Genomic DNA, 13,786 nt, shown 5'->3' with positions numbered 1-13,786 from the left:
ACCCCATGGAGAAGTTCACTTCCATCTGACACAATTTCTGTCAGGCCATGGCTGCTTCCGACAGTACCTCCACAGGTTCGGGCACGCGGAGGTCCCCGCCTGCCCTGACTGCCCAGCTGTTGACGAAACTGTCGAGCAGTTTCCCTTATACCCTTATACAGCGGATGTGTCAAGCGGTGGAGAAGTGGAACGCAGTCTCGACTGCAACCACCCAGATTGTCTGCAGGCTACAAAGAATCTGGCGCACCGAGCAACAGACGACGGGCACGACTAACTAGTGATTATTTAGTTGGAGCGGAAAGCGCCGAGCGCGAAAAAGTGAGTGAATGGTCTGTTCATGCTTAGGCAGGTGTGGCGCAGCGACTGGCAACCGCGTAAGGGGTAAACCCAGCCACCCCGAAGCAAGGCAGAAGAGTGAGTGAATAGGCGTATATATGGACTACCTCATGCCAAGATGGGAGGGTCGTAGCGTAGTATGTTGGGATTTCGCTATTGATACCTCGTGGCGTGGCAGAGGAGTGAAGGGTGAGCATCCAAGTCAGCCTCACACGGTACGGAAACGGTGAGCACACAAGTAAGCCTCATATGGAGTGTTAGAGAGTGAATCAGGGTGTGACAGTGCGAGCACCCAAGTAAGGCTCATACAGGATGTATGAACGCGTGAGCGAGAGTGAATGAGTACATCAAGTACAGCCATCCCCTTAGAAGTAATACCGAGAGGCAGTCCCTAGGGAGAACAATGGCGGTGCCCAATGGAGTTTAGTCGGTATTACCTTATGGTGGAGCCCGACACTCCAGTACACTCCGTGTGGTAGCTTGGTATCTACTAATGCACGTGTACTGGGTCAGTACGTAAATTGCATTCTCCATTGTAAAAAAAAATATGTTTGTCATTCCATACTCCAGGCTTTTACAGCCGAAACTCCAAACATTTGAACTTAAAATTCTGCACCAACAAATCACAATCCGAGCACCGCTTTAAGAAATCTCGACTAAACCGAACATACGCAATGCAAGAACCACGATTAAAAATTGAAACTACACCCACTGAAAACAGCTCGAAACTCCATTATTTCAGATTATTTGATCGCTTTCGAACGATTGTTTGCGACAGTTAGAAATTGATATTTTTCCAATTGAAATATTGATACAACATGAAGCGGTTCGGCACTATTTGTCATCGAACGGAGCAATCCCACCGCACTGCTGGACCATTTATGTGCCAACACACGTTTGCACTCCACGTGACCTCCCCACATCGTAACTCGGGACTCGGGCAGCAGTGTAGGCCGATTGACCAATGACCATGCCACGGAGCAAGCGAAGCATATACATATAGGCAGCGCCATTGCCGGTGGCAGGCAGTGACCACCACCGTCGCACTTCGTACCTCCCTGCCTCATCGGCAAACACAATATGAAATGACATCCATACATTACCGATACGTTACGTACGGGGCATGGTTCAACGTCGGGTTCGGACTGACCTCGCCAGCTTTGAGCTATTCTCAACTGGGGGGAGAAACCCCGAATAGGATGAAACGGTTGTTGGCATTACTTGCTGCGAAAGGACGAAAAATTGCACGGCAATTTATTACGGTTGTTATGGTCAGTTCTGAGCTATTTTTTCTGCTCTATGTAAGATTCACAATGATGAAACGATGTAGTCTAGTCTGCTGGGCTCTTTCATATTGCAGCGCCGTGGACAGAAAAATATTATCTGCTCTAATGTAAATCCTTCTTTATTGCACACCTTTCCACACTGCCGTGATGTGGATGATTTATCTGCCCGTCTTTATTAGGGATTATTTCTGAAATTTCCGAATGAAATATGATCCACGGAATACGAAGGAAAATCTCCAAACCAATCGGATGATTGACCGAGCTATAAGAGTTCGTCTGATGGCTCTGACAGTTTTGAGCTCTGACGTTGAGCAGCCTTTAATAGGTATCAGGATAAAGACAAGGAAACTAAAACATCAACAACACCCGGTGCCATCTTCAAAATGTGTAAATATATAACGAAACAACAAACAACTTTCCCGCTGCGTGCGCTTCACCTACCTATCCCGACCGGCTGGTGACGAACGAAGATCGTCCAGGAGGCAGGAGAAATGTGCACTGTTTGAAAACAATTTCGAAAATTGAAAAACTTTTACACTGTTTTGTAAGTCTTAGCTATTTTCGGGAGCATCCAGTGGCAGTGTAAGCGCATAGGAAACAAATAAACACCATGTCGTGTTGCAGCACTCCTGCGAAAATGGGAAATGCTCCCTTCAGAACCAGCTGCGACGGTTTCCACGGCGGATCTGTCTGTTTCGGGTGCGCGAGATTGTGATTACTGTTCGCCGGGAAAGATGTGCTCCCTTTAGCGATAAATGGAGCTTTGAGCGCTGGAAGCGTAATGTGTCCTGGAAGCAGGCTTCGCCAGGCCGGGTAACAAGGGGCTTAAAACATGATGCGCGATGTTGGGGAAGTGATTGTGAAAGTTGCAAAATTGCCGGCAGGAATTCGTTGAAGAGCGCATAGTTTCTGGCATGGTTCAATTAAATATCTGATTTACCCGGTACAAACAGATAATTTTGGCCTAGTTACAATGTGTCAAATGCAACAGAGCTAGACGATTTCTCTGAGCAACGCCCGAAAGCGCCAGCGGGTTTTGAAAGATATCAGTTAACTCTAGTTTATTATACTAAATAATTGGCAACAAACAGCATAAGGATTTGTCAGAAACATCGCCGACGTTCAACCTCCCCGGTCATAATATGCAATAGCCTGCTTGTGGCAGTCAGTGCACCATACTTCCCCCCTCAGAATCATTCACCAGCAATTTGCCGCTGCTTATTTCTAGCAAGTGGCCCAACATAGCATCGTGTCAAACATGCTTCAACCCTGCGGCATTGTTAATTTGCGCCATTCGAAGCATCTCCTTCCCAGAGATTCGTTATAACATTTCTCCCACCCAACAACGCCCCGACGACGACGACGCGGCGCAAAGTGGGCGTCCGCTCTCTAGCTTCCATCGACGTGCAGCAGCAGCAGCAGCAACGTGCAAAAGGGAACGACACTATTTCGAATTTTCTGTCAAAGAACCCCTCCGGCACTCAAAAGGGTGGAAATTGTATGACAAAGAGTGTAATTAGCTTTCCATAGTCGCCTTTCAGGGGAAAGCTTTTCAACGGCCTCATTCAGAATCACGGGTCATAACTGTCGCGTTTCACGATATTGTGCTTATCTATTGCGAGCTGGGGGGCTTCTTTCAATGTCGCTCAGACACTAGCGAGCTTCTGCGGTTTGGTGCCGGTGGGTGATGATTTCGGGTTTCTTTTTCCGGTTCAGCTTGAGCTTTTTGTTCGCTGCTGATTACACAACTAACAATTTCAGTATTTGAACTGGGTTTTAACGAACTTTTTCTTTCTATTCTCTTCATTCAGGTGATGGCGCACAACACAACCGTCCAGCTTGGAGGCGTCGCGTTCCTGGTCTGCAAGGTGGCAGGCGTGGACAGAGTGGGTGTACATTGGGTTTGTTTTGGTGTTGAAATTTTTGCATTGTTGTGTGCGTGAACTGTTAGATGGCAAAGACACTGGGATGATTTCCGATTGCTTTTGTTTGCGGGTGTCCAATTGTAGTATTCATTTGAACTGTATCGGTACTTCGCCGACATTGTTCTTAGCTTATTTCTCTCCTAATTAAAACTCTCCTAGCTTTACGTAATTTTATAAACTTTCTTATTGACTGTGTCGAACAAATTAATAAAACCATTTCTTTCGGGCCTTTTACCTTCACATCAAAATTAAAATGCTGCCATCTAGCGGTAGCTAGCTCCGATGAACGATACCAACTTTGTGGTATTGAAAGAGGCAAAGAGTAACAAGAATGACGTCAAACCAAAGTGACATAAAAGTTGAAACGGATTCGTGATCTAATCACATTTTTGTTGTTCCCTATATTTGGCAGTTGAAACACTTTTGTGAGTGGTCTTAACTTACGAGAAACATTAAACAATGAAATTGGACCCTACTTCCAGTGAATTTATTACAAGCCTATAGAGAACAAGGGATCAAAAATAGAGCTTTCAGCTTCGCATTGATGCCTTTCTCGGGATTCTCGATGCTGAGAAATTTTAATTTCCTATTGTCGAGATCCCGTGTATCCGGAGAAGACGAGTTTTCTCTTCAGCAGAAGTAATCCGAAGCTGTCACTTGCTTCGGCGAAAACATTTTTTGCTTTTAAAATTGGGCACGATTACAGGCGGTAACCTGTCATGGTTTGTACAAGGAACTAAACATTGGTGTGCAAAAGCAATCAATTTGCTTAGGTAGATCAGAAACCGACATCCAAGCCATATTTTTTGAAGTACAAAGAACCTTGTTTTGCGGATATTCAACCGCTCAGTTTGCTTTTCACGAGTTCGAACTAAGAAAATGTATTTTTATTTTTATTCATTTCGGCACGTTTGCGTTAGTTTAAAGGTGCCAATTTTGTTTTGTTTTACATTTTAAATTACTTAAAACTAGGGTTAGGGTTCGTCGCGGTACGGATATGGGTGATAAATGGATTGTCCGCACCGCAACCGCAAAAAAATAATAAAACCGCACTACATTTGCCGCATCGCACCGCGCTATAATGCGGTAAAATTGATATATTTAAAAATTGTGTTGAAAAATTATTCATATTTTTTGTATAACCATATATAATAAAATGGTAATCACATTGAAATAAAATTCAACTTTGACAGACTCCTTAGAATGTAAAGTTTATAAAAAGATCAACTTTTGCAATTTTTAATAATAAAATGACATACATTTTAAGACTTTCGAACCGAGGTAAAATATTACCATTCCTCTAAATATTAGTATAGCCCTAAACTCTTACGAAATGTAGCTGTATTTTATCATTATTCATTAGAGTGACAAGAAAAAAAATGACCCCCATCGGCCCACCCCTGAGTCGATTCATAATCCCACCAGGAGTATTTGCACCAAATTTGAAGCAAATCGGACAAGTCTAGCTACTGGACCAACGTGCCTGAAGTTTGTATGGGATTTTCGACAATTTACATGAAGAAAACCCATTAGCTCGCATTATCGCCGCTAGGTAGCACTGTATTCATTATATTATCACCGTAAGTGAAAATAAGATAGATAATTTAATTGTCTACAACTTTGTCGAAGACTTATAGTCAATCCGACTTAGTTAAAAGAAGTTATTAAACTTTTAGCGAAGTGATGTCTGAGTCAGTTTTGCAGGAGGCCTAGCAGTGCATGGTTGTGTATCAGTACTACGAACTATACATTTTTGTGAAATAATGGTTAGATTTTGCTCAATAGTACGTTCAGAAGAATTGTAGTACATGATACGAGTTATCTTTTAATTAGAAAATTTTAGTACCACTTGTTACCGCATAGAGGACGCGAACACTAACTTTTCAACGGAGAAAGAAAGAACTGAGGTGTCCTCTACAAAGTTGTAGAACAGGCATTTTGTAATAATTCTTCCGAACATCTTGATATTCTGTCTAACTTCTATAAAAAGTTAGTGCTGGCGTCATCTATGCGGTCACATGTGGAACTAAAATTTTCCGACCAAAACAAAACTCGTATTATGAACTACAATTCTTCTGAACATGCTATTGAACTAAATCTAACCATTATTTCACAAAAATGTATAGTTCGTGGGAATCGAGTACTGATACACAACTATGCACTGCTAGGCCCCCTGCAAAGCTGACTCAGACATCACTTCGCAAAAATTTTAATAACTTCTTTTAACAAAGTCAGATTGACTAGAACCCGGCATTGGTCCGAGACTTGTCCGATTTGCTTCAAATTTGGTACAAATACTCCTGGTGGAACTAGGAATCCACTCAGAGGTGGGCAGGTTGAGTTTTCAAAAATTCATTATTTTTCTGGGCAGTCTATTATACATACAAACACGTTCTTCCACAGCAATTAAAATTAAAACTTTTATTTAATCTATTCTTCAGTTAATTGAGAAAATGGAATAACGAAAAAATTGCAAATTTTTTTTCGTATTACCAATGATTTCTACACCTAAAAATGAAATAGATATTTTACGCATTTGCGTAGTAAAATCATCTTGCAGTCTTAAAGGATTAAAATGAAAGTTGAAACACCGGTATTCTATAAACTAGCTCATATATCCCAATACATTGATATAAAACATATTGAATTTCATCAATAAAAACGACGCCATATTTGAGGGGGAAAATCATTTACATCCTACATCTAATCAGGAATCCATCCAATCTCAACCGGTACAGAGTTCTTGAACAACTTCAAAAATTTATGATTTTTTTTTTTTGGGAGTGGGCGTAGCGTATTGGTAAATCGATTGCCTTGTACGCAGCGCACCTCGGTTCGAGTCCCGACCCAGAACTCATGCGTGGTAGGTACCCAATTAGAGGTGAGATGAAAACAGTTTCTAGTCCTGCACGAATAAAATCTCAAATAAACTGAATACATAATAGAAAATCAATAAAACGAACAAAATAAAAAATAAAGCAAAAAATGAAATAAAGGGTGATCAAATCCATAAAATGAGTAGAATGATTAATGAAATCAAAATTATAAAATTCCCAAATCAAATAAGATTAGCTCATTAATTAAAAATTTGGATTATGTTTAAAAATAGTTATAAGATTAATAGAATAATTTGACTCAAACTAACAAATTGAATGAAATAAATAAAAGGAATGACTGGACTTGAAATGAATAAAATTAAATATATGAGAAAAAATTAATTAAATGAAACAATTGATTCAAATGAATTAAACCGAATCAAATGAATCAAATGAAACAAATGAACTCAAATGAATCAAATTAATCAAATTAATCAAATGAATCAAATTAATCAAATAAATCAAATGAATCAAATAAATTAAATGAATCAAATTAATTTAATGAATCCAGTGAATACAATGAATTTAATGAATAAAAGGGATCAAATGAATAAAATGAATGGAATGAACAAAATGAAAAAAATGAAAAAAAAAATGTTCATGCATTCATTAATAAAATGAATAAAATGAGAAAAAATTAAAAAAAAATGAAATAAATAAAGGAAACAAACGAATCAAATAAACAAAACGAACTGAATTGACAAAATAAATTAAAAGAAGAAAATCAGCAGAAAAAAAGCATTGATTAATTAAACGATGTTAAAAGCTTCTAAATTAATAAAACAATTAATTGAGTCAAATTAATTATTTAGATAAAATGAATTAAACTGAAAGAATAGTCAGATTATTAAAAAGAAGAAACTTAACAAAATGTATGTTGAGTATGAAATGAATAAAATTGAATATATGAAAAAATGAATTAAATGAAACAGTTGATTCAAATGAATCAAATGAATTAAGCGATTAAACTGAATCAAATTAATCAAATGAAACAAATGAACTCAAATGAATCAAATGAAACAAATGAATCAAATGAATCAAATGAATCAAATGAATAAAATAAATCAAATAAATCCAATGAACCAAATGAATCAAATGAATCAAATTATTCAAATGAATCAAATGAATCAAATGAATCAAATGAATCAAATGAATCAAATGAATCAAATGAATCAAATGAATCAAATTTATCAAATGAATCAAATTAATCAAATGAATCAAATCCATCAAATCCATCAAATGAATCAAATGAATCAAATGAATCAAATGAATCAAATGAATCAAATGAATCAAATGAATCAAATTTATCAAATGAATCAAATTAATCAAATGAATCAAATCCATCAAACCCATCAAATAAATCAAATGAATCAAATAAATCAAATTAATTTAATGAATCCAGTGAATACAATGAATCAAATGAGTAAAAGGGATCAAATGAATAAAATTAATGGAATCACCAAAATGAATAAAATGAAAAAAAATAATAAAATGAATAAAATAAAAAATAAATTAAATAAATAAAGAAAACTAGCGAATCAAATAAACAAAACGAACTAAATTGACAAAATAAATTGAAAGAAGAAAATCAACAGAAAAAATGCACTGATTCAAATGAAAAAATTTAACGATGTTAAAAGGTTATAAATTAATAAAAAAAAATTGTGTCAAATGAATTATTTGGATGAAATGAATTGAACTGAAAAAATAGTCAGATTATTAAAAAGAAGAAACTTAACAAAATGTATGTTGAGTATGAAATGAATAAAATTGAATATATGAAAAAATGAATTAAATGAAACAGTTGATTCAAATGAATCAAATGAATTAACCGATTAAACTGAATCAAATTAATCAAATGAAACAAATGAACGCAAATGAATCAAATGAAACAAATGAATCAAATGAATCAAATGAATCAAACAAATCAAATAAATCAAGTAAATCCAATGAACCAAATGAATCAAATGAATCAAATTATTCAAATGAATCAAATGAATCAAATGAATCAAATGAATCAAATGAATCAAATGAATCAAATGAATCAAATGAGTCAAATGAGTCAAATGAATCAAATGAATCAAATGAATCAAATGAATCAAATGAATCAAATGAATCAAATGAATCAAATGAATCAAATGAATCAAATGAATCAAATGAATCAAATGAATCAAATGAATCAAATGAATCAAATGAATCAAATGAATCAAATGAATCAAATGAATCAAATGAATCAAATTTATCAAATGAATCAAATTAATCAAATGAATCAAATCCATCAAACCCATCAAATAAATCAAATGAATCAAATAAATCAAATTAATTTAATGAATCCAGTGAATACAATGAATCAAATGAGTAAAAGGGATCAAATGAATAAAATTAATGGAATCACCAAAATGAATAAAATGAAAAAAAATAATAAAATGAATAAAATAAAAAATAAATTAAATAAATAAAGAAAACTAGCGAATCAAATAAACAAAACGAACTAAATTGACAAAATAAATTGAAAGAAGAAAATCAACAGAAAAAATGCACTGATTCAAATGAAAAAATTTAACGATGTTAAAAGGTTATAAATTAATAAAAAAAATTGAGTCAAATGAATTATTTGGATGAAATGAATTGAACTGAAAAAATAGTCAGATTATTAAAAAGAAGAAACTTAACAAAATGTATGTTGAGTATGAAATGAATAAAATTGAATATATGAAAAAATGAATTAAATGAAACAGTTGATTCAAATGAATCAAATGAATTAACCGATTAAACTGAATCAAATTAATCAAATGAAACAAATGAACGCAAATGAATCAAATGCATCAAATAAATCAAATGCATTAAATAAATCAAATGAATGAAATAAATTCATTTAAATCAAATTATTTCAATGAATCCAGTGAATACAATGAATCAAATGAATAAAAGGGATCCATTGAATAAAATGAATGGAATGAACAAAATGAATAAAATTAAAAAAATGCATAAAATTTATAAAATGAATAAAATAAAAAATAAATTAAATAAATAAAGAAAACAAGCGAATAAAATAAACAAAACAAACTAAATTAAAAGAAGAAAATCAGCAGAAAAAAATGCATTGATTAAAATGAAAAATTAAACGATGTTAAAAGGTTATAAATTAATAAAAAAAAATTGAGTCAAATAAATTATTTGGATGAAATTAATTAAACTGAAAGAATAGTCAGATTATTGAAAAGAAGAAGCTTAACAAAATGTATGAACTGGAAAAAATGAATAGAATGCATAGAATGAAAACAGTGAATAAAATAAGTTAAATGAATACTATGAGTAAAGAACCCCGATCAGAGTGCAATAACAAGATTATAGCAGAATTCAATTTTCGTAATAAGCTGTGGTATAAGTCTGGTCTCGTTAGTAGTTAAAATAACAGAAAACTATAACAAGTAACAGCTCGAGATAAAGTCTTGAAATATTTTTGTTATGTGTTTCTGATCGGGGCACGACAAGAATAAACTGATCAGAGTGAATCCAAAGAATGAATCGAAAAAAAACAGATTAAATTAACGCAGATGAATAAGTTGCTGAATGAAATATTTAATTAAAATGCAATGATCATATATTTAAAGTTAAAAACATTTTTACTAAAGAAAATGAATGAACCGAATTGTACGAATTTGAGAACCACTGCATCAGAAAGTTATGAAATGTTTTTGAAAATCCCATCTTCTGAAAAAAGGCTAAATAGTATGCAATGGACTTTCTGGGGCTTCCATCCTTTTTTTTGTTTTAGCCTTTTCGTTTTCATGCTTCTTTACTTGACGGCGTCGTTTTAAGATTATCTACTTTATCGATGGACCTTAATTAGTTATCAGTAATTTGGAACGTTCAATTTGCTTTGAAATTCAAAATTTAAAATTTTGGTCACATATTCCCGAAAAAAAAACATTTTGTACAGAATAGAATTTGCTGGTCCAGTATTTTAACGCGCAATTTAATATAGTAAAGCGAGAAAAGGTCACATGTCGTCACTGTTGTGCTATCTTATGACAAGCGCAATTTAGCACATTTCGAGAAAAAACGATTCTTAAAGTTTGAGATTGAATATCTTGAAACTTATAAATGGTATAAACAATCCAAAGAAGACAATTGATGCTTCTATCTATTCTGCATTAATCTATCAAATATTACGAAGATCGGTTGACTATGTTGCTAGTTTTTACTATGAATGTAAACAAAAGTCGCACTCAACCTGTCATAGGCGTGTATTGATACCAAAATTTGTATGACTTGTCATAATCGTGCATGGACAATTTTTTATAGAAAAAAATCCTCACTTTTTAACTTATATTCATATCTTTGCATTAATATGGTTTATAAACAATCAGTAAAATGCATTTTGAAGGAAATGAGTCAGGGAATCTAGAAAAAATTGTTATTTTTGGTTATAGTGTTGCCAAATATCCTTTATTTCCAGTTTAAAACTAAAACTGGGTTTTTCTCACAACTCGTGTAATTTTCTTTTGAAAATATTTATACCATTGTGTTCCTCAGACATTTTCACACATAAAAAAATCTAAAACTTCAATATAACTTGAGCAAATCTCTAGATACAGTGATTTGAAGCAAAAAGCTCACAATTTCTCATCATGTCTCCCGCTATATCTAAGTAACCAAGTAGAACTTAAAATTTCTGAAAACGCCACTTTGTAGAGATTTTTCAAACAAGTAATGCGGCATATCTAACTCAGTTTACCCCAAAATGGCGTTTGTCATAAGATAGCACAACAGCGACGATATGCTTTCAAGCCCCTTGCACAGAGAGCGACAGTGGGAGAATTCGATCCGTGAATGAGACAGGTAGATATTTCAAAGTTTTTATTTGCATTAAAGTGAAAAATGTGAAGTGTCTAGGCTATGGCGATAGCATAAAAGGCGTGCATTCAGTTGATTATAATGCAGTCCCTTTCCTGCCATCCTTACGGTTTGCATATTGTTTCGTTCGGAATTCTCGTTCAGGAAATATGAATAAATGTGTCCTATACAAACCAATACTGTGAAAAGAAATGGTTCAAACTATTAGGATGGCAAAAAATGTAGTCAGATCAACTATCTGTCCAATGCATAAACTCTGACTGTAATCCTCGCCAATTTTCTTGTACAATATGAAAACTCGAACGAAACGTGTGCTGAATTATCTAATGCCACTCCACTAATTATGACTGCCATTGAAACATCAATTGAAGTGTACTCAGTATAGAGCAGATATGGACGATGATAAGTTAGAAGACACCATGTACTTGCATCCACCATCGAGAGTGGGGACTTTGGGCGATTTCTTTTCCCGGGTCTAATTCGTGGATATTTTTGGGTTTTGATCCGTTATTTTTCATGGAAGTTCATACCAAAACAACGAATGTGCATTTTCAATAATATCATCACAAAAAAAAATTAGTTTTAACATGACATATTTGAGCATATGTTTCATTCAAAATTCAATAGAGATACGATGAGTTTTAATAACGCACGTGGAATATCTCTTCTCAAAACGTTCATCGTCAAACATCCATATTACCCAGCTAAGCCAAATATTTTTTTCTGAGTTAGCCATGAATATCCTTAATTATAGTGTATATACAAGCTTTGAATAGAACTGAATTAAATTTGAGTTGATGTAGTTTTCGATTTTTGGTCACCTGTCTACCCATAGTGCAAAGTTTCGAATGGATAATATCTCGTGCATCTTGAGGCTGTGAACATTTGAAAATAGTTATAGTTGTCCCATAATGCGAATATTTTGGAAATTTTCTCAGGACTACAAATAGGGTAACAGCAGACAAAAAATAGTTTTGTTTCTAAAACCTTCACGATTGCATCGCACACATGAAATTAGCTTGGATGTTAATAAATATTTCAGATTAATGGAAGATCTTATCACACAACTTTTAAATGGATTGAGAAATAGCAAGGTGGATGTGAGTCGTGACAGTTACCACTAACAAGAAGGGAGAGAGAGAGTGAGATAGTAATAGGGGGAGACGTTTAAGGAATGGCAAATGATGGTTAATGCCGTGATATTATTTTTATAGGTATACACCGTTATTAACAAAAAAATGACCATAAATTTGTCATACGGCATTCGAAAGATACAGTATCCAAGCATCTTCTCAGTGAATTTCAAATTGATCCATCGAGAGATTCGAGAGAAATTACGATTCGAAGTTTTATGACACGTTTCATAAGGCTACCAGCAAACACCCACGGGTTTGGTCCTATCTCTATAAACAAAAAATATTTTTATTTAATACATGGCATTCGAAAGATATAGTATTCAAGTATATCCCTTGCAATTTTGAAAATATTTCATTGACGGAATCGAAATTTATAACGGTTTGTATGTGGTATGCGGTCATAGATGGGTTTTCTACCAGACTTCAAGCGTGAATCCATGTTTGTCCATTGACTATTCAGATCGTTTATATGTGTCGCGGTTTTGAAAGAAAAACCTTACCATTTAATTTCATAAATATAATGTACAAAAGGTGTTATTTATATGGTGTACTGAAAAAATATGAAAATAGGGTTGTCTACCAAACGTTAAATATAATGTGTAAATTAAAAAAATCTGACAGTAAGCCATTTGCTTCGACCCAATTGTCGAGGCGGAATAGAATAATTTTCTCGAGCAACTTCCGGATACAGCACAGCATTGCGATCGGACGATACGAATTGTGGTCGAAGGCTGCTTTTCCTTGTTTTTAGATGGCGATGACCTTCATTTGCCTCCAATCGTGTGGGACAATGTTAGCCTCAAGAAACTTATTAAATAAACTCACCAAGCGTCTCTTGGCTGAGTTCGGCAGATTCTTGAACAAGTTAAATTCGATTCTGTTTGGCCTTGGGGCTTTATTGTTACATGACAAGAGAGTAAGTGAGAACTGCACCATCGAAAACGGTTCATTGTTCGCGTTATCGTGAGGGGATGCGGCGCGGTAAATCTTCTGTGCCGGGGCGGAATCCGGACAAACCTTCTTGGCAAAAATGAACATACAACGGTTTGAATATTCTACGCTCTCTGTTTCGGTTTCGTAAGCGCCGGGCCGTGCCCCAAAGAGTGCTCATCGATGTTTCTCTCGTTAGCGCGTCGACGAACCGGTGCCAGTAGCTACTTTTTTTGGCTTTCATCAACCTCTTCATTCGCGTTTCTAACGTCGCGTATTGTCGATAACCCGTAACTGTCGGTAACCCGTCGTTCCGGAAGGTTTGTTTTCAAGAAAACAATCTTGCTAGCTCCATATAGTTATAAAAATTTAAAAAAAAATTTCATATTGGAAAAATCGGAGCTCGATCCGAATCCTTACCTTATCGTTCAGGCTAG

General features: G+C 35.0%; 1 protein-coding gene across 4 annotated transcripts in view; it reads left to right on the top strand.

Moving 5' to 3' along the window:
* LOC131689480 (zwei Ig domain protein zig-8) overlaps positions 1-13,786 on the top strand; it is a 748,220-nt gene that overhangs the window by 457,483 nt on the left and 276,951 nt on the right. For 3 of the 4 annotated variants that reach the window (XM_058974583.1, XM_058974582.1, XM_058974584.1), the window contains one exon: positions 3,434-3,523. In XM_058974583.1, coding sequence (XP_058830566.1) covers positions 3,434-3,523 — 90 coding nt within the window. The remainder of the gene's footprint in view (positions 1-3,433; positions 3,524-13,786) is intronic. The other variant, XM_058974585.1, reaches the window with a different exon arrangement.

Source organism: Topomyia yanbarensis, chromosome 3, assembly GCF_030247195.1.
Source record: "Topomyia yanbarensis strain Yona2022 chromosome 3, ASM3024719v1, whole genome shotgun sequence".
Lineage (NCBI taxonomy): Eukaryota > Metazoa > Arthropoda > Insecta > Diptera > Culicidae > Topomyia > Topomyia yanbarensis.
This window is presented reverse-complemented; position numbering and strand designations above follow the sequence as displayed.